Source organism: Antechinus flavipes, chromosome 6 (genome assembly GCF_016432865.1).
Source record: "Antechinus flavipes isolate AdamAnt ecotype Samford, QLD, Australia chromosome 6, AdamAnt_v2, whole genome shotgun sequence".
Classification (NCBI taxonomy): domain Eukaryota; kingdom Metazoa; phylum Chordata; class Mammalia; order Dasyuromorphia; family Dasyuridae; genus Antechinus; species Antechinus flavipes.
This window is the reverse complement of record NC_067403.1, coordinates 143,610,151-143,633,203: the sequence shown is the minus strand read 5'-3', so window position 1 is coordinate 143,633,203 and position 23,053 is coordinate 143,610,151. Positions and strand designations below refer to the sequence as shown.

General features: G+C 35.2%; 1 protein-coding gene across 2 annotated transcripts in view; it reads right to left on the bottom strand.

Moving 5' to 3' along the window:
- Window positions 1-23,053, bottom strand: part of GRID2 (glutamate ionotropic receptor delta type subunit 2) — a 1,896,723-nt gene that overhangs the window by 958,376 nt on the left and 915,294 nt on the right. For both annotated transcript variants that reach the window (XM_051967540.1, XM_051967541.1), the window contains exon 3: window positions 5,945-6,229. In XM_051967540.1, the coding sequence (XP_051823500.1) occupies window positions 5,945-6,229 (285 nt within the window). The remainder of the gene's footprint in view (window positions 1-5,944; window positions 6,230-23,053) is intronic.

Here is a 23,053-nt window from a genome sequence, read left to right as displayed (position 1 = left end):
CAAATTAATCAATGTAGTTGTCTTTAATATTTGCTTTAATATTTGAGATATTGTAGAATTTCTACTGTTAAATTCTCTTTAAAAAATTGAGTGCATAAAGATTTCCCCCTCCCCCAGATATTTGAAAGGGAATATTTAATTTGATCTGAAGCAAATTTAAACACAGAAGAGCATTGCCATGTTGGTTTTCATGGACAAATAGGTAATGCCTAGTAATATAGTCTAATTTCAGATTAAATTCAAAATTATATTTATTTCATTTTATAATTACACTGATGAGCCAATAATTTTTATTGTACATTTTATTCATATAAGCTTCATTGTGACTCTCCTATGAATCACTAGTAATGTGAAAATTAAATAACAAGAACACAAGATTTCCTTTCATAGATGAAACAAAAGAGAATGTCATAGACTTTTAGTTGAAGTGTTACTGATCAAACTTAAAGGCAGTATTGTGGACAAACCGCATGCCACCCTTTGAATATTTAAGAACAGGTACAAATTCCATTTTCCTTAAACTAGCTGAGAAGCCACAGGAGTTTCCAATCATCACCTGCAAAATTCTGTCACTCTGTTGGTGCTTAATTCTGTCTATGACACTTTCAGACTATGTAACTACCCTCCACAATTTTGTATGATACTGAGTTGTTTATGAAAACTAAATAGTCTTTTGTTAATTTTTTTTGGCTGAGTAAAATAAACTGTGCCACAAAAGGCAATTCTTTGTCTGATTCTTATTCATTACAAATGCCAAAAATATTGTCCAATATTCTTAGGTCTATCTAGCCTGAGTATGAAGAGCAAGCTTGTTCTAGAAGATTACATCTGCACTCCTAATCTATCACTTCACTATATCAGGACACATACATTACATTACATGAAAATTGTCGTGTGTCAAATTAAGGCTGTATCATTCTTTGTATGTAAGTAAACAACTCTACATACCTTATCCAAAATTCAATAAAGATGTATAATTTGCTCAATATCCCTTAGGGAGATCTATGACTGTCTCTAGAATACAAGAGCAAATCTGAACTGAATAACAGTCTGACAATTACCACAATCTAAATCTTTTTTTTTTTAATTTTTTATTTAATAATTACATTATATTGACACTCGTTTCTGTTCCGATTTTTTTCCCCCTCCCTCCCTCCACCCCTTCCCCTAGATGGCAAGCAGTCCTTTATATGTTGGATATGTTGCAGTATATCCTAGATACAATATATGTTTGCAGAACCGAACAGTTCTCTTGTTGCGTAGGGAGAATTGGATTCAGAAGGTATAAATAATCCGGGAAGAAAAACAAAAATGCAGATAATTTACATTCGTTTCCCAGTGTTCTTTCTTTGGGTGTAGCTGCTTTTGTCCATCATTTATCAATTGAAACTCAGGTCTCTTTGTCAAAGAAATCCACTTCCATCAAAATATGTCCTCATACAATATCGTTGTCGAAGTGTATAATGATCTCCTGGTTCTGCTCATTTCACTTAGCATCAGTTCATGTAAGTCTCGCCAGTCCTCTCTGTATTCATCCTGCTGGTCATTTCTTACAGAACAATAATATTCCATAACATTCATATACCACAATTTACCCAGCCATTCTCCAATTGATGGGCATCCATTCATTTTCCAGTTTCTAGCCACTACAAACAGGGCTGCTACAAACATTTTGGCACATACAGGTCCCTTTCCCTTCTTTAGTATTTCTTTGGGATATAAGCCCAATAGAAACACTGCTGGATCAAAGGGTATGCACAATTTGATAATTTTTTGGGCATAATTCCAGATTGCTCTCCAGAATGGTTGGATTCGTTCACAACTCCACCAACAATGCATTAGTGTCCCAGTTTTCCCGCATCCCCTCCAACATTCATCATTATTTTTTCCTGTCATCTTAGCCAATCTGACAGGTGTGTAGTGGTATCTCAGAGTTGTCTTAATTTGCATTTCTCTAAAAGATTAACATTAGAAAAAAAAAGGTTTAAGGAAACAATACTTAAATACATCTAAATGTTTCTGAATATGTAAAAAATGAAGATTTTTAAACTAAATAACCATTAAGATCTCCTTCACCTCTAAAATATCAGATCTCACATTTGAGTTGTCTGAATAGTTTAGTCACATATTGATATTATTTCTAACCAATACAAGTACTGCCTGTACTTAAAATATATATATATATATATATATATCCAGATTGTAAAGCATGCAAACTTCCTAATTAGTTACCAAGGAGTTCATGGCAGAGATGTATTTTTTTGTGAGTGATAGGAACGGAGCTATACAAATTAATCAATGTAGTTGTCTTTAATATTTGCTTTAATATTTGAGATATTGTAGAATTTCTACTGTTAAATTCTCTTTAAAAAATTGAGTGCATAAAGATTTCCCCCTCCCCCAGATATTTGAAAGGGAATATTTAATTTGATCTGAAGCAAATTTAAACACAGAAGAGCATTGCCATGTTGGTTTTCATGGACAAATAGGTAATGCCTAGTAATATAGTCTAATTTCAGATTAAATTCAAAATTATATTTATTTCATTTTATAATTACACTGATGAGCCAATAATTTTTATTGTACATTTTATTCATATAAGCTTCATTGTGACTCTCCTATGAATCACTAGTAATGTGAAAATTAAATAACAAGAACACAAGATTTCCTTTCATAGATGAAACAAAAGAGAATGTCATAGACTTTTAGTTGAAGTGTTACTGATCAAACTTAAAGGCAGTATTGTGGACAAACCGCATGCCACCCTTTGAATATTTAAGAACAGGTACAAATTCCATTTTCCTTAAACTAGCTGAGAAGCCACAGGAGTTTCCAATCATCACCTGCAAAATTCTGTCACTCTGTTGGTGCTTAATTCTGTCTATGACACTTTCAGACTATGTAACTACCCTCCACAATTTTGTATGATACTGAGTTGTTTATGAAAACTAAATAGTCTTTTGTTAATTTTTTTTGGCTGAGTAAAATAAACTGTGCCACAAAAGGCAATTCTTTGTCTGATTCTTATTCATTACAAATGCCAAAAATATTGTCCAATATTCTTAGGTCTATCTAGCCTGAGTATGAAGAGCAAGCTTGTTCTAGAAGATTACATCTGCACTCCTAATCTATCACTTCACTATATCAGGACACATACATTACATTACATGAAAATTGTCGTGTGTCAAATTAAGGCTGTATCATTCTTTGTATGTAAGTAAACAACTCTACATACCTTATCCAAAATTCAATAAAGATGTATAATTTGCTCAATATCCCTTAGGGAGATCTATGACTGTCTCTAGAATACAAGAGCAAATCTGAACTGAATAACAGTCTGACAATTACCACAATCTAAATCTTTTTTAAAAGGAAACAAATTAATTTTGATTTTGAAAGTTGATTACTGTTTGTATCCAAACGGCTCTGTTGTGCCCAAACAATAGAAACTGACTAGGACAATTAAAATAAATAAAACATTTATACTCATTTGATCAAGACTGCATTCCTCTGCCCTTAGGATCAGAGGGATAAGTAAATTAAGTTTGGGTTTTGCTTTAGTCTCTCTTAGATCAAACTTTCAAAAATGATATTAACACAGAAAAACTTAAAAACTAAAAATCAAATTATTTTCAGTTACTCTATTCTTCCAGTTTCCCCCCTCATCATCCTGATCAGACTTCATTTTCTTTCCTTTGCAACCAAGGAGTAATCCATTTAAAATTTACCAAATAGAATCTACCTTAGAATCTTTTGATCTATTACTACTCAACCCTTTCCAAACCTCAATCCTCAGTTTCCCCACTCAATCTGATTTTTTCATTTTCTACTCACAGTCTGTTGTATTGGCTAAAGAGCTGCTAGAGGGAGGCATATAATTCTGGTGACTTGATTATTTATCTCATCTAATCTAAACTATCTTCAACATTGCAGGGCAACTATTTTCTTCTGGATTGATTACCATACTTCCCACACAATCTGTTTCAAATCTTTTACATCCTTCCTCCCTTTGCCTCTCATAAGAGGATCTATCTCACTTCATACTTAATTGAGAAAATTAAACAAGTTGTCACATGCTTCCTTTTCCTTCTTGTTCTCCAAATTCCCTATTTTTCTCCTTTGCTTTACTTTCTGAGGAATAGGTCAAGGGAATTCCTTCTATGCAGGTGACTTATGGATATATATGTATGTGTGTATATATATGTATATATATGTATATGGATATATGGACATATATATGTTCATAAGAAGTAACAATGATATTTTATTAGAAAACATTGATCAATTAGATCATGAGATGTTTGCATTTGTTCTTTCTCAAGTAAATTTAATAAAAAAATTTTAATCATAAATTTGATATTTTATATATATATATATATATATACATATATATATATATATATATATATATTCAGTTTCTCTCTTTCTCTTGAGCGCCATTCCCTATTGACACCTTCATTTGGATCTCTAATAGGAATCTCAAATACAATATTCCAAAATGGACACATAATGTTCCTGTACTGCCCTATTTCTGTCAAGTACCATCATCCTTTTAGGTTACCCAAGTTGGCAGTCTATGAGTCATCCTTCACTCATCATCTTTCTTCACTCATTCTGGTATCAAATCAGTTCCCGTAGTCTCATTAATTATAATTCCCTATCAACTGTTATCTCTCTAAGCTCAAGACCTATACTCTAGTTCATCCTTAATCACCTAAAATTAATGAAATAGATTCTTAATTGATTTCCTTATCTCCAGCTTGTCCTCTCTCCATTCCATTTTCCAACTAGGGGCCACATTTTTATCTAGAATAATTTCTAGAAGCATCACTTTCCTTTGTGTGCTTTAAAACCCATCACAATTTTGCTTCAATCAACCTTTCTTGAATATTACTTTTTTATAAATTCTGTCTTCTAGAAAAATAAGCTGCTTACATATTTCTCATGTATGGTATTCCATTTCCTTCTTTCCTGCCTTTGTACATGCTGTCCCTTTGTTTAAATTATTTTCCCTTTTTATCTTTGCTTCTTAAAATCCCTTGTCAGATCAGGTGCCACATCCCACTTGAGATTTTTCCTAAATTTCTCAATCGGTAAGGTCTGTTTTTAATTTGGTTAGCTTTTATTTTTCTGAGTTCAGATTGTCACTCCCCACCCCATCCTCAGTAGAATATAATAATAATAGGATAGGGCTTATTTTGTTTTTGTCTTTCTAGCCCTGACATCCTGCATGCTACCAGACAGAGGGTATGTACCTAATGAATTTTGGTTGAACTGAATATATATTATTTCTTTTTTCTGTGTTATAAGACTGTTCAGAGTATTGGGACACATATGTATTTCTTCACATTCTGTTAAATCTAGAAAAAAAATTTGTGGCTTCTATGGGAAATTTAAATTCAAGTAAATTGTTCTGTCCTTGTCTAAATGCCATAGAATTCAGAACTACAAACTATATATCCAAAAGCAAGAATGATAATAGCAAACAAATAAAAGAAATGAAATACAGTAGATATAAAAAGACTCAGAAGTTAAAAAAATAATATTTTCTTCAAATGTCATGCTAAATAATAGTTCTAATTATATTTTCAAGCATTTGAAATCTTATTTGCCCCTCTTTAATAATAATTTATCATTTATATTTTTAAAAAGTGTAATGATGGAGAAAGGAGATAAATGAGGAGAATATCAAGAAGTAACAATGATATTTTGATTAGAAAACATCGATCAATTAGATCATGAGATGTTTGCATTTGTTCTTTCTCACTCAAGTAAATTTAATAAAAAAATTTTAATCATAAATTTGATGTTTGATTTAGATATGCATGGATTTTTCTTAGTTGGGCAGTAAGTTAATCAGAAATAGCTTTACAAATGGTAACACAAAAACAAAAACAAAAAATCTCGAAAAAGATTTTCATAAAGAATTGGTATTCAGACTTACCATAATCATTATCATAGAAAATAATGAATTTCTGCCAGGCATATTCTGTGACCACTCTTAAAATAACATCATTAAGATATACAGGTGGACGGATAGACAGTGTATAGTCATCATTTCTGTTGCTTCGGGTGAGTCCACAGCCACTTCTTGGTGTTCCAGCTGTTGAACGCTGAATAAAGAGGTGAGGGATGTGCATGGCATCTGCCAAAGATTGAAGTGATCCAGCTGATGTACAACCAATGGAGCTGACAAGGGCCAATATGCCTTGGTTCATGAGATCACAGGCTGTAAAGAAACACAGTCATATTCAGAATGATATAGGCTTTTCAAATTCTGTTTTTTTTTTTTTAACATTTCCTTTGTAGACAAAAAGGTGAAGATCAGATAAGTTGATAAAGCAATATAAAGTAATGAAATGCAAAATGTGTAGGGGGGAACAATTTATAGAAGATGATGTAAAATTTTAGTCATTGTAGAGGGTCACAGACAGTGGGGGAACTCTGGGTAAGATATAAAACCCTTCAGTCTAGAGGGAACCTGCTAACAATGTCTGGTTTGGCTCCCCATCTCCCTTAAGGGCTCTCAGTTTTCCTGAGAAGTCAGAGAGTGGTGATAACCTGTGTTGTGATTGAAGCAGAATGATACTAAGTGGCAGAGTGATACCAATGGCAAACTACATACAATAGCAAGTTGTTTATATGGTCCCATGTGTACCGTATAGATTTGGTGCATGCACAGTGTTTTTGTTACATAAGGGTATGAGGATATAAAAAGAGGAAAGTCCTTAGAATAAACAGATTCCATATTTCCACCATCCTCAGGAATTCTGCCTCATCACTTCTTCATTAAGGTGGTATATTTTAATCACTCCAGCATGATATGTTTTTTCATCCCAACTTGGAGACTCTTGAAAGCAGAACATAACATTTGACACCCAACCTGGGACCCTAGAAATGGATGGCCTTGCAAAGCAGGGCACAAATCAGCTTGACTGATGCAATTGGCCAAGTTTAATGGAGAAATCCCTATGACCCTGAATAGGGTAAATATAAAAAGAGGCAAGTGTGAAGAATCGTAAAGGCTAAACAAGTCACTTTTGTTTTTCAACTGAAATGAAGCAAACACTCTCTCAAAGGGAAGTATAAAGCATGCTTACTTAGGTTAACAGAGAAGCAAGGTTTGTTGGTAACTCAGAAGCAGATCACTGAGTTCTCAGATATTCAGGAGTGCACACCTACATGGTTTGGCAAGAAGGAGAGTTTGGAGTCAGAGATGTGGAAGTTAGTGGGAGAACAACTAACTGAATACAATGGATTAAGGAATCCCATAAGTTTTTTTTTTTGTTTGTTTGTTTTTTTTTTTTTTAAAGGAAAGATTTTAACTTGGGTAGCCAGACAAGGAAGTATGAGGAGAAAAGCAAGCAGAAAGTTGGTGCCTGTAGCCCCAGAGAATACAGCAGGTGGGGCAGAGCTAAAGAAGTCTTTTTTTTTTTTTTTTTTTTTTAGCATTTTACAAATTTGTTTCTTACTGCTCTAGGAGATTTACAGGGTTCCACCAGTTAGGCAAGAAAATAGTTAAGTATCTTAAGTACCATGGCCTGATGGAAGAATTCAAAAAGTATCTTAAAAAAGACTTAGAAGAAAAATGCAAAAAGAAAATGAGAGCCCTGAAAAAGGAAACACATAAATTTTCTGAAGAAAATCACTCCTTAAGAGATAGTTTTATGAAGTAGAAAAAGAAAACAATTCCTTGAAAAACAGAATTTCTGAAATGGAAAAAAAAATGCACAATGCAACTCATTTAAAAGTTCATTTGGCCAAATGCAAAAGGAGATAAAAGAGCTAAGTGAAGAAAATAATTTACTAAAAATTAGAATTTAACAACTGAAAGCAAATGACTAAATGAGATATTAAGAATCAGTCAAATAAAAGCAAAAAAAAAGAAGAAAAAATAGAAGAAAATGTAAAAACTTATTGGAAAATAGATCCAAGAGAAACAATCTAAGAATTATTGGACTACTTGAAAACCACAATGAAAAAAAGGAGCCTGGACAACATCTTTCAAAAACTCATCAAGGAAAACTGTTCTGATGTCCTAGAATCAGAGGGAAAAATAACCTTCAAATGAATATACCAATCATCACCAAAATGAAAACTCCCAGGAATATTATAGGCAAATTACATAATTATCACATCAATTAGAAAATACTGCAAGCATCCAATCTAAAGATTGAAGATTTTTCCCTTAACCTGAATTCCTGACTCTGGGTGATTTTAAATACGCGGTCATCATAGACTGCAGGTTTTTTTGTTTGTTTGTTTGTTTTTAAAGAGTAAAAAGGAAAAGGGGGCTCTAATATAGCAAGCTTCTATACTGAAAAAGGGCAGATTTCAAACCTTGAGGAGAATAAAAGCAGATTGTCTCTAGATGAAGTCCCAAATGGTGATATAACCTGGTCCCTGTCACACAAGGCTCTCATAGAAGAAATTTAAAAGGCTCTTTAAAAAGAGCTAGAAGAAAAAAAAAATGGAGAAAGGAAAGGAAAGCTTTGCAAGAGGGTTTGATTAAGTCATGTCACTCATTAAAAGATAAAGTGGATAAAGAAATCAACTCCCTCAAAAACAGGATTAGTGAATCAGAAAAAGAAAATAGCTCCATAAAAAATAAAATTAGCAAAATGGAAAAAAAATCCCAAAGAACAAAATAACTCTTTGAAAAACTCAATTGGACAATTACAAAAATAAACAAAAAAGTAAATGAAGAAAATAATTCATTAAAAATCAGAATTGAAAAAATGGAAATGACTGACTCAAGGAGACACCAAGAATCAGTAAAGCAAACCCTCCCCCCCCCCAAAAAAAAAATGAAAACATAGAAAAAAATGTTAAATACCTATTTGGAAAAACAACAGACTTGGAAAAATAGATCTCGGAGAGATAATCTAAAGATTATTGGACTTCCTGAAAATCAGGATTGAAAAAAAGAGCCTAGACACTATTTTTCAGGAAATCATCAAAGAGAACTGCCCAGATGTTATAAAAACAGAAGGTAAAATAGATATTGAAAGATTTCATCGACCAGCTACTGAAAGAGATCCCAAAATCAAAACTCCAAGAAATATTGTGGCTAAATTCCAGAACTATCAGACTAATGAAAAAATACTATAAGTAGCTAGAAAAAAAAATTCATATACAAAGGAGTCACAATAAGGATTACTCAGTATCTGGCAGCATTTACATTAAAGGAACAAAGGGCCTGGACTCTGATATTCTGCAAGGCTAAGTAACTTGCTATGCAGCAAAGAATAACTTACCCAGCCAAACTGAGCATTTTTTTCCAGGGAAGAAAATGGACATTCAATGAAATAGGTGAATTCCATCTATTTCTGATGAAAAAACCAGAACTAAACAAAAAGTTTGACCTCCAAATATAAAACATAAAAAAATAAAAAGAAATCTTGGGAACATGTGAATTTTACTTTCATCAGAATTGCCTCAAAGAGAAATATTAGACATATTCGATTTACAGAGAAACTTCTCCCACCTCATTGAAAAGTGAAAGAGGAAAAGTGAAAAGGGCAGGAGTAAGCTAGGTAGAAGGGAACAGAGAAATTGTTAGGGGAAGAGGTAAGAAAAGGGGAGGAACTGTAAGGTGGGAGGAGGGAATCCTAAAGATGGAGGGCTGTGTGAGGCAAGTGGTGCTCATGAGTTTAATACTGAGGAGGGGAGTAAGTGGGAAAGGAAATAGAAAAGCATAATCTGGGGTTAACAAGATGACAGAAAATACAGAATTAGTAATTTTAATCATAAATATGAATTGGGTAAACTCCCCAATAAAGCAGAGGTGGATAGCAGACTGGATTAAAAATCAGAATTCTACAATATATTGTTTACAGGAAACACATTTGAAGCAGGGCAATACATACAGAGTAAAGGCTGGAGCAGAACCTACTATGCTTCAAGTGAAGTCAAAAAAGCAGGAGTAGCCATCCTGATTCCAGATCAAGCAAAAGCAAAAATTGATCTAATTAAAAGAGATAAGGAAGGGCACCATATCTTGCTAAAGGGTAGCATAGATAATGAACCAATATTAATATTAAACATATTTGTACCAAGTGGTGTAGCATCTAAATTCCTAAAGAAGAAATTAAGAGAGCTGCAAGAAGAAATAGACAGCAAAACTACAATGGGGGGATAGGGGGTAGGGGGTGGATTTCAACCTTGTACTGAGAACTAGATAAATCAAACCACAAAATAAATAAGAAATAAGTAAAAAATGTAAATAGAACACTAGAAAAGTTAGGTATGATAGATCTTTGGAGAAAACTAAATGGAGCTAGGAAGGAGTACACTTCCTTTTCAACAGTTCATGGAATCTATAAAAAAACTGATCATATATTAAGACATAAAGACCTTAAATTCAAATGCAGAAAGGCAGAATTAGCAAAGGTATACTTTTCAGATCACAATGAAATAAAAATTACATTCAATAAAAAGCCAGGGGAAAATAAAGCAAAAAATAATTGGAAACTAAATAATCTCATGCTAAAGAATGATTGGGTAAAACAGCATATCATAGAAAGAATAATTTCATTCAAGAGAATGACAATAATGAGATGTCATACCAAAATTTGTGGGATGCAGCCAAAGTGGTAATAAGGGAAAAATTTATATCTCTAGAGGCCTACTTGCATAAAATAGAGAAAGAGAAAAATCAAAGAATTAGGCTTCTAAATAAAAAAGCTAGAAAAAGAGCAAATTAAAAGAACCCAATCAAACATTAAATTTGAAATTCTAAAAATAAAAAGGAGAGGTTAATAAAATTGAAAGTAAAAAAAAAACTATTGAATTAATAAATCAAACTAAAAGTTGGTTCTATGAAAAAAACAAGAAAATAGGTAAACCCTTGGTAAATTTGATTAGAAAGAAGAAAGCAGAAAATCAAATTGTTAGTGTTAAAAATGAAAAGGGAGACATCAACACTAATGAAGAGGAAATTAGAGCAGTAATTAGGAGTTACTTTGACCAATTTTGTGCCAATAAATTTGATAATTTAAATGAAATGGATGAATACCTTCAAAAATATAGCTTTCCCAGATTAACAGAGGAAAAAGTAAATTGCTTAAATAGTCCCATGTTAGAAAAAGAACTACAACAAGCTATTAATCAATTCTCTAAGAAAAAAGCCCTAGAATCAGAGACATCTACATGTGAATTCTACCAAATATTTAGAGAACAATAAACTCCAATGCTATATAAACAATTTGAAAAAAAATTAGGTATTAAAGGAATCCTACCAAATTCCTTTTAGGACACAGACACAGTACTGATACCTAAACCAGATAGGTTGAACACAGAGAAAGAAAATTATAGACCAATCTCCCTAATGAATATTGATGACAAAAATCTTAAATAAATTACTAGCAAAAAGACTACAGAAAATCATCCCCAGGATAATATACCACGACCAAGTAGAATTTGTACCAGGAATGCAGGGCTGGGTTAATATTAGGAAAACTATTAACATAATTGACTATATCAATAACCAAATTAACAAAAACCATATGATCATCTTAATAGATGCAGAAAAAGCATTTCATAAAATCCAACACACATTCCTATTAAAAACACTAGAGAGGTTAGGAAAAAATGGATGTTTCCTTAAAATAGTCAGTAGCATCTATTTAAAACCATCAGTAAGAATCATATGTACTGGTGATAAACTGGAATCATTCCCAGTAAAATCAGAAGTGAAACAAGGTTGCCCATTATTACCATTACTTTTCAGTATTGCATTAGAAATGCTAGCTTGGGCAATAAGAGTTGAAAAAAAGATTAAAGGAATTAGAATAGGTAATGAGGAAACCAAATTATCACTCTTTGCAGATGATATGATGGTATACTTAGAGAACCCAGGAGAGTCTACTAAAAAGTTATTAGAAATAATCCAACTTTATCAAAGTTGCATGATACAAAACACAACCACATAAATCATCAGCATTTTTATATATCAATAACAAAATCCAATAGGAAGAGATACAAAGTGAAATTCCATTTAAAGTAACTGCAAATAGTATAAAATATAATAAAGATGACAATATTACCTAAACTAATCTATTTATTTAGTTCTATATCAATCAAACTCCCAAGAAACTATTTTACTGAACTAGAAAAAATAATAACAAAATTCATCTGGAAGAACAAAAGGTCAGGAATTTCAAGGGAACTAATTTAAAAAAATCAAATGAAGGTGGCCTACCTATATCTGATCTAAAATTATATTATAAAGCAGCGGACACCAAAATCATTTGGTATTGGCAAGAAATAGACTAGTTGATTAGCAGAATAGGTTAGGTTCACAGGTCAAAATAGACAATAACTACAGCAATTTAGTGTTTGACAAACCCAAAGACCTCAACTTTTGTGAAAACAATGCACTATTTGACAAAAACTGCTGGGAAAATGGGAAGTTAGTATGGCAGAAACTAGGCATGGCCCCAAACTTAACACTGTACACCAAAATAAGATCAAAATGGGCTCATGATTTAGGCATAAAGAATGAGATTTTAAATAAATTAGAAGAACATAGGATAGTTTACCTGTCAGACTTGTAGAAGAGGAAGGAATTTGTGACCAAAAAAGAACTAGAAATCATTATTGAGTACAAAATAGAAAATTTTTATTATATTAAGTTAGAAAGCTTTTGTACAAACAAAACTAATGCAGACAAGATTAGAAGGGAAGCAATAAACAGGGAAAACATTTTTACAGTTAAAGGTTCTCATAAATGCCTCATTTCCAAAATGTATAGAGAATTGACTCTAATTTATAAGAAATCAAGGTATTCTCCAGTTGATAAGTGGTCAAACGATATGAATATCAGTTTTCAGATGATGAAATTGAAACTATTGCTACTGGTATAAATAGGTGTTCCAAATCATTATTGATCAGAGAGAATCCTGAAACAAGGATTCTTACAAGGTGCTAACTCAGTGGAATTGATGAGACAATGATTATCTAGTTTAGCATGGTGATTAATAATTCTCTAGTTCAGCATGATTGATTTAATCTTGCAACAAATATTTGTTTTCTAGTAATATAATGAATACTTTAGACTCAGTATAGAACATATAAGCTGGGACAAATTCAGCCAGGGACTGAGAGACAGATTCATTCCAAAGTCCACCTTTGTGGTGTCTGGAGACTGAAGCACAAGCCCTCAGACTTTGAGAGATTCATTCACTTCATCTCACACCACTGTGGTGGCTGGCCTCCACCACTTCCCCCACTGAGACCAAGGTCTGTCTGAAAGGCTCTCCAGAAAGCTGTCCCACAACAGGCAAGGAGACAATAAAGAATTTGGACTCTAACATCTAGCTATTCTTGTGTTGATTACTTGGCAGAAATGAAGGCTGGTCCCAAGACCTCCAGAAAACCAACAAGAACATTACATTTGGTGACTGAACAGGGATTAAGGATTTACAATCAGCAGTCCAGATTGACACAATCCTGAGGTCAGTGGAATATCTCTGATCCTGATTTCAGTAGAAAAGTCTCTGATCCTGAGTTCAGTGGAAAAATCTCCATGACCCAGAGGTCACCCTAATGTGAGTACAAAAATGGACAAGAAGGAAACTTTGTTAAAGGCTGAAGTAATGTTTCAACTGAAATGGGACAAATGTTTAGAAAGGAGACTTCTCCACCTCAAGAAAAATGTGTCTAAAGCAGAGTTAAAATCATAAAAAAATAAGGTTTGATTGTAACTTTGATGAAGATCATTGAACTCTTCAAAATATTAAAATACACAACTCCTTGGTTCTCTAAGTGTTGTGATCTAGTTCAGATGGATCTGAATCGGTCCCTGTTCGGGCGCCAAAATGTGGTGAGCTTTTTCTTCTCAAAATGCAGCCAGGTGATAAAAGTTCAGATCTTTTATTATCCCAATATAGCCCGGTTAGCTTAGAGGCCTATCTCTCTGCTTGGTTCCAAGAGCTCCCTCCGAATGTCACCAAATCCAAAGGTCTGGTCCTTCAGCCTCTGCCTCTGCTTTCTTCAGCCTCCAGCCAGCTCTAGTCTTCATGTCATTCCGGTGAAATCTCGACTTGTAGCGTCTTCCTCTCTGAAGAACACTTCTGCCACCAGCCAGCCAAGTGGAAAATATTCTGCCTTGCCTCGGAGAGAGGGCTTCTGGCGTAACTCTACTGAAATCTGACCGAGAGCTTCTGTCTGTTTCTTTTATCCAAGAGGGAGGAATTGTGGGATACGAGAGAGAGGGATTATGGGTTTTCTCCCATAGTGCTCTCTGGCCCAACGAGCTTCAAGGGAGGTGTGAACTCATTGAACTTAGTTCTACTTAGTACCTTGTTTCAGGTTCTGCCCAAAACATCTTCTTGTAAGATTAGATCAACTCTAATTAGTTAGCAGTTAGTAAGGATTCCAACATCTCCCCCTTTCTTTTGTTTTAAAACATAGGGGGTTTCTGAGGGGGTACACATAAATCCATCAATATGGGCCAGAACTTTGTAACAGATATACATGGTATACATAAATCCATCAATATGGGAGGCATTATACATAATTTACAAAAGCATACAGCAATATAACACAGGCTAGTGGTAATGTAACAAATAACATGAATCAACATGAAAATTTAACTACTGCAAAAAGTCTCATCAACAATCTTTCATCTCAAGAAATCCAATGATTCTTGCAATTGCTTAAAATACATAAGCACATAGTAATATAACACAGGCTAGTAGTAATGTAACAACATAAATCGACCTGAAAATTTACACATGTCCATAAGTCCTAGAAATAGTCCATAAGGAATCCATTGTCCATTAGTTCATGCGCCAGGAATCTAATAGTTCCTGTAAGCCCTGAAGTACTGCAAAAAGTCTCATCAACAATTTTTCATCTCAGGGAATCCAGTGATTCTTGCTGGTTTTTCAGGAACTGAAAGCTGAAGATTTTAAAGTTCTTTTGACAGTCTCATTGTTAGCCATCTGATTCCTTTTCCACCTGTGGAAATATAAGCAGATCCTCTTCCCCAAGCAGTTAACCTATCTAATTCTCTTCTATTTACCACTTTTGGGATTTCTCCTCATCATCTGGTAATTACATTGGAGCTGTTTGCATTGGATATTGTCTTGTTGTCTTAAAAGGCCTGTATTCTTCCCAACTGTAATCCTGATTGCTTTTCTGTTGGTTGATGACATCAGAATCCTGAATTTCTAAAGTCTCTCTGGGTGTAACCTCAGCTGCTATCATGCCCCACCTGTCCTTTGATTGATACTTTGGAGCTGGGCCCTGCCTCTCATTCTTCTGGGTCAATATACATTTAGAGGCCCAGTGAAAGCCTTGATTACATTTTGGACATGGAGTTTTGGGTTTTCTCTCACCCTGTCTTCTCACTCTATATCCATATCTACAATGAGCTCTCAAATGTCCAATTTTTCCGCACTGAAAACATCGACGAGTTTCTCTAGAATTCCTCTGCCAAGAAGGACCTTGTCTTTCCATGTTCATCATAGTCTGGGCATAATAAGCATTTGTGCCCACTGTGGCACAGCGTCTTATGATTTCCTCTAAAGGAGCATCTTTGTCTAGCCCCCATATAATTCTTTTGCAAACCTCATTGGCATTTTCCTTAGCCAAATGTTTAGTCATTATTTCTGTTGCTGCATTGTCTCCAATGGTTCTTATTACAGCTGTTTGTAAACGTCCCACAAAATCTGCAAAAGGTTCATTGGGACCTTGCTCTATTTTTGTGAAAGCATTATTTCCATCTTTCTGTCCAGGGAGAGAATTCCAAGCTTTTATGGCAGCCTTAGAAATTTGCTCATAGACTGTTATGGGATAATAAATCTGTTCTGAACTCTCTGCATACTGACCTTCACCAGCTAGTTGGTCAAAAGTGATTTGTACAACAGCTCCTTTTTGCCTATTGCGTTGGGCTTGAATCCTACATAATTCATGAAACTCCGAAAGCCACAATAAATTTTGTCCCGGTTCTAGACAAGTTTTCGTTATGGATTTCCAGTCATTCGGGGTTAGGATTTCATTAGACAAATTATCCAGTAACATCTTCACATAAGATGATGTAGCCCCATAAAGAGTGCAACCCTTTTTCAAATCTTTAATTTTTCCCAAATTAAAAGGAGTGTATTTTCTCTCTTTTTGACCTGAGGAGTTGAGCTCTTCAATCACAGGATATGCATTTATAAAATCAGATATATCTTCTCCTTCATTTTTTGCTTTAATTAATGCTTTTTCTAATCTTGTCAAATTCTGCTTTACAGGAGAAGCTGACTGTGTTTCTGTCTCTCTCCCTCCCCCTTGTTCTACCCATGAAGGGTTAATTGCGGGGGGAGGGTCATGAGATGTGGAATCACCTAATTCCTCCTTCTGTGAAGTATCATACTCAGAATTGTAATTAACTCCATTCTCATCTGATTTGTCCTCCTTTTCACCTAGTAAAGTTGGCACTTCCTCCTGTACTTTCCTTTTCATCATTCTATCACTTAAATAACTTCTTATAGCCAATTGTATTACATTATATGTATTAATTATTGAGTTAGGCCCATTTTTATCATAGAATTGACAAAGATCCTCTCCAACCAATTTCCATTCATTTAGATCTAATTCCTTATCAAGAGAGAAACAAGGGCATATGTCCTTTATAGTTTGTAAAAGTTCAGTGATTTGCTGTAAACTTATAATTAAACCTTGGCTTTCCATAACTTTGACAATACTCTCTAAACATTTTCCTTGAACAGAAACAGGCTGTTTTCTAAATATCTGTCCCATCTTAGCTGAAATTCTACTTTAACTCTTCTAACAAAATTTCTTTGTTGCACTCACCCTAATTTCTGGGTTGAAGTCTTTTCCACTGGATCAGGATCAGAGGCTTTTCCACTTGAATCAGGATCGGGGCTTTTCCACTTGAATCAGGATCGGAGCTTTTCCACTGAAATCCACTGAGGGGTCTGTTTGTCCCACGTTCAGGGCGCCAAAATGTTGTGATCTAGTTCAGATGGATCTGAATCGGTCCCTGTTCGGGCGCCAAAATGTGGTGAGCTTTTTCTTCTCAAAATGCAGCCAGGTGATAAAAGTTCAGATCTTTTATTATCCCAATATAGCCCGGTTAGCTTAGAGGCCTATCTCTCTGCTTGGTTCCAAGAGCTCCCTCCGAATGTCACCAAATCCAAAGGTCTGGTCCTTCAGCCTCTGCCTCTGCTTTCTTCAGCCTCCAGCCAGCTCTAGTCTTCATGTCATTCCGGTGAAATCTCGACTTGTAGCGTCTTCCTCTCTGAAGAACACTTCTGCCACCAGCCAGCCAAGTGGAAAATATTCTGCCTTGCCTCGGAGAGAGGGCTTCTGGCGTAACTCTACTGAAATCTGACCGAGAGCTTCTGTCTGTTTCTTTTATCCAAGAGGGAGGAATTGTGGGATACGAGAGAGAGGGATTATGGGTTTTCTCCCATAGTGCTCTCTGGCCCAACGAGCTTCAAGGGAGGTGTGAACTCATTGAACTTAGTTCTACTTAGTACCTTGTTTCAGGTTCTGCCCAAAACATCTTCTTGTAAGATTAGATCAACTCTAATTAGTTAGCAGTTAGTAAGGATTCCAACATCTAAGGAAAAAGAATTGGATCCAGATGAGTGAAAATTAGTAGGAGAGCAAGTATGTGAATATTAAAATGATAATGGTCCCGAATCAATTCCCCCCAAAAATTTCATTCATATATATATATAACTTTATACAACTGGCTTTAAGGAATTATATAAGTATTAGAATAAGGAAAAAGAAGAAAGTGCAGGAGGGGAAGGTTACTGACAAACTCAGTGAAAAGGATGAAGGACTAGACAAGAAAGGAGTTTAGTACAATTCTGATGAAATTAAGGAGTGTGGTGCTTCACAGCAGGAGCCATTAGGGCATTCCCCATATCCTGACCTCCCCCCCCCAATTAACCCTTCATGGATGGAGGGAGAAGGAGGGGGGGTAATGACACAATCAGCATCATCTATGAAGTGGCCTATGACACGATTACAAAAGACACTAATTAAAGCAAAAAAAGAAGGACAGGATAAATCTGATTTCATAGAAGCATATCCTGTGATTGAAGAATTTGATTCTTCAAGTCAACAAAGGAGAAGATACAGTCCTTTTGATATGAAAATTATCAAAAATTTGAAAAAGGGTTGCACTCTTTATGGGGCTATATCGTCTTATGATAAGATGGTATTAGAGAATTTGAAATGAAATTTTATGAAATTTTAACCCCTGGTGTTTGGAAATTATAACAAAGACATGTTTATAATCTGGACAAAACTTGTTGTGGCTTTCAGAGTACAGTGAACTATGTAGAATACAAGCCCAATGAAATAGGCAAACTGGAGCTAAGATACAAATCACCTTTGACTAACTAGCAGGTAAAGGTCAGTATGCAGATGCTTCAGCACAGATTAAATACCCCTTGATAGCATATGAGCAAATTGCTTCCGCTGGAAAAGATGGAGGGGAAGCCTTCACAAAAATAGAGAAAGGTCCAAATGAATCCTTTGCTGATTTTGTGGGATGTCTGCAGACAGCTGTTATATGAACGATTGGTGAAAATTCAGCAATAGGAATAATGATCAAAGAACTTGCTAAAGAAAATACTAATGAAGTTTGTAGAAGAATTATTCTGGGACTACACAAGGATGTTTCTTTAAAGGAGATCATAAAATGCTGTGCCACAGTGGGTACAAATGCCTTTAATACCCAGGCTAGGGTGCAGAACATGGGATAACAAAGTCCCTCTTGGCAAGAGACTTCCAGAGAAACTTGGCAATGCTTTCAATCTGGGCATCTGAAAGCTCAATGTAGGCATAGAGATAGCTTACATAAATAAAATATAGAAATAGAAAATGAATGAATTGGGCATGGTATAATTTAAAAAAACCAAATAGCTCACAAGTATATATTAAAAAATCATCATTGACATATCAAATTAGAAATCCTGAAAATCAAAGGAGGGATTAATAAATTTGAAAGTAAGAAAACCCTTGAGCTAATAAAACTAAGAATTGGCTTTATACAAAAAATGATAATAGTGAAAGAGACAAGTCATCAACAAATTTGATTTTATAAAACCCTATATTTTCAATATCAAAAATAAAAAGCATCATTTTACCACTTAATGAGAGGAAATTAAATCAATACTTAAGAGCCATTTGTCTAATTATATGCTGATATATCTGAAATGGGTCAATAAAAATGCAGATGGTTCAGTTAACAGAAGAGGAAATAGAATTCTTAAATAAGTCCTTCTTGGGGGGGGGAGGGGGAGAAAGAAATAAGCTATCAATGAACTCTCAAAAAAATGTAAAATGGATATGGCAAGTAAATTCTACCAAACATTTAAATAACAGTTAAATGAAACTTCCAAAACCAAAATGGAGAAATGAGGAAGGAAATGTCTGATGCCTTTCCTAATTCCAGTCCAAATAATTAGAAAATCACCTCAGAATGGATTTAGGAACAAGGAAGCCACTTACAAGACCAAGGAAAGATCCCTTTTACTAGGGTAGGAAACAAAGTCCAAGAGTAGCAGCAACAACTACAACCAACCAGTCACACAGGAGGGGCTCAGCAACGAGGCTTCCAAGCCTAGGGCAATCCATCAATTAGTCCTCACAATGATGTAAACCAGAAATCCATAAGCAAATGAGTAGTGTGTGAAGCTTAGTAAAATTTCATTTCAATGATCCCACCTTCAGCATAAATCATTAGATGATCTTTAATCTCATTGCTGACCTGTAGTGAAGCTGCCCCTGAACGCTACCACGAGAGTCTCTTAATAGCAATCCAGCAGCAAGGCCCCCACCTTCAGGGCAGAGCAGCAAGAGACTATCCTCCAGGCCAATCACCAGAAAGATTTTGTTATTCTAACAGCTCAGCAACAAGGCCCAAGTCTTGGCACAGGCCAGCAGCTAAACCCCACATTCAGGGAAGCACAAAAGGGAGTCCCTAGCTCACAAGACAAGCCAGAAAGATAGTCTACCTTACAGTGAAAACAAGCAGCTAAGCCCTGAAGTACAATGAAAGTGAGTAGTAAAGCCCAGTGCCATAGAACAAAAACCTTGAGACAATGTAGAGCTCATCTTTCCCAGATAAAAACCAACTCACAAAAAGGCAGGAAAAAATGAGTTAAAAAAACAAAAAACCAAAAAAACAAAACTTGACTGTGAAATTTACTATGGGGGCAGAGATGATCCAGGGAAAAAAACTTAGAAGTGCTCAATAGTGTCAAAATGACTACATATAAAATCTCGAAAAAATATTGTTCTCAGGCCAAGAAACAACACCTGGAAATACTTTAAAAGGCTATTAAGAGGCAAATTAGAGAAGAATAAGAACTGCTGGGAAAAGGAATGAGAGTAATGCAAGAGTATTGTAACAAAAAGATCAATAGCATGGGAAAAGATATATAAAAAAGTTACCAAGGAAAACAACTACCTAAAAATAGAATTGGCCCAATGGAAAAGAAAATACAAAATCTCACTGAAGAAAATAATTCCTTAAAAATGAGAATTGAACAAGTAAAAGCTAATGCCTGTATGAGACATTAAAATACCATAAAATATCAAAAAAGTTTTTAAAAATCAGAGAAAATGAACATTTTTATTGATAAATAACTATCCTAGAAAGTAGATTCAGAATGGACTAGCTAGAAGTCATGATCAAAACAAAAATACCTCTGAACAACATTTTTCAATAAATTATAAAAGAAAACTGCCTTATGTATTAGATTCAGAGGGCAAAATAAATATCGAAAGAATCTACTAATCACCACCTGGAAGAGATCCCAAAATGAAAACTTCCAAAAACATCATAATAAATTCCATAGTTCACAGATCAAGTAGAAATAATTGCAAATAGCCAAAAAAAAGAAATAATTCAAATGCTGTTGAAGTATAGTCAAGATTATACAGGATTTGGAGGCATCCACATTAAAACAAATGGAAGGCCTAGAATATGCTGTACTAGAAGGCAAAGGAATTAGGATTACAATCAAGAAACACCTACCCAGAAAAAATGAATATAATCTTTCAGAGGAGAACATGGATATTTAACCAAACAGGATATTTGATCATCTATACTTAAAAAATGAGAATTTAATAAAAAATAATGAGCTCTAAAGACAAGTCTCAAAGGAAATATTTTAAAAAGAGAAGGGGTGGGTAGAAACAAGAAAGAAAAACTTCGGACTTCCGGCCAAGATGGCGGAGAGGAGGCACACTGCTGTGTAACCTCCACGTTTTTCTCTCACTATCCATTTCATTTCATGCCTCTGAATTAATGCTCGACTGAAAAAAACCATACAATGTTACCAAGAGAAACCATCCCTGAGACTCGTCAAGAAAGGTCTGTTTTTGCGCGAGGGCAGGGACGGTTATTAGATCAGAAGCAAGCTGTGGGCAGCAGCGGCAGCGAGAGCTCAGAAGGCAGCTCAGAGCCGAGCAGAGCGGAAAGGGGGTGGGGCGTGATCGCAGCCATCTCTGCAGGGAGAGCTTTGCTACAGGATTAGATACTTTGCTCCAGGATTAGATACTTTGCTCCGGCAGCAAGTCAGCAGCCCAGCAGAGAAGCTAAAAACACCGAGGGTGAAGAATACAATCCCAAACAGCTGGGGTCTCTCGGGACCTGGCCACCCCTCCCCCACAGTGTCTCAGCACGCTCTCGGATCTCAGAGCACAGGCGCAGCACAGTAGGACCCGTGCCTCACGGCTACCCTGCCCCTCCCCCAAAGAAAGCAGCCTCCATTCAAGGGTTTTTTTCTTCTGTTTCTTTGATAGTTTGTCTTTGATTATTAGACAGAATGAGCAAGAAACTGAAAAAGACTTTAACCCTTGACAGCTTCTATACAGATGAAGAGCAGACTCCAAATTCTGAGGAGACTAAAAACAAACAGTCCCCAGGTGAATCCCCAAAGGAGGAGATCATATGTTCCTCAGCACAGATGAATCTCATGGAGGAAATTTAAAAAGCTCTCACAAGGGAGCTAGAAGAAAAATGGGAAAAGGAGAGGGAGGCTTGGCAAGAGAGTCTGGAGAAGTCAGTTAAAGAGAGAGTGGATAAAGAAACCAAATCCTCAAAAAATAGGATTGGTGAACTGGAAAACAAAATTGGCAAAATGGAAAAAAATTCCACAGAACAAAAGAACTCAATTGGACAATTAGAAAAAGATCTTAAAAAAGTGAGTGAAGAAAATACTTCACTGAAAATCAGGGTCGAACAATTGGAATTGAATGACTCGAGGAGACAAGAAGAATCAGTCAAGCAAATCCAAAAAAATCAAACAATGGAAAAGAATGTGAAATACCTTCTGGGGAAGACAACGGACCTGGAAAACAGATCCAGGAGAGACAACCTGAGAATCATTGGACTCCCAGAAAAGTATGATGAAAAAAAGAGCCTGGACACTATTTTACAGGAAATTATCAAAGAGAACTGCCCAGAAGTCATAGAAACAGAGGGTAAAATAGACATTGAAAGAATTCATCGATCCCTTACTGAAAGGGATCCTAAAATCAAAACACCAAGAAATATAGTGGCCAAATGCCAGAACCCTCAGATGAAGGAAAAAATACTGCAAGCAGCTAGAAAAACCCAATTCAAGTATTGAGGAGCCACAATAAGGATCACCCAGGATCTGGCAGCATCCACATTAAAGGATCGAAGGGCCTGGAATATGATATTCCGAAAGGCTAAGGAACTTGGGATGCAAGCAAAAATAACTTACCCAGCGAGATTGAGCATCTTTTTCCAGGGAAGAAGATGGACATTCAACGAAGTAAGTGAATTTCACCTATTTTTGATGAAGAAGCCAGAACTTAACAAAAAATTTGATCTACAAGTACAGAACTCAAGAGAAATCTAAAAAGGTAAAGATTAATCTTGAGAACTATATTTCGGCTATAAAGATGTATAAAGAATACAGATATACCTTGTTCTAGAAACTAAATGTGGAAAGGACATTATACCAGAAAAAGGGGAAAGTGGGGGTACTACATTTCATGAAGAGGCAAAGAAAACCTATTATATCTGAGAGAAAGAACGGAG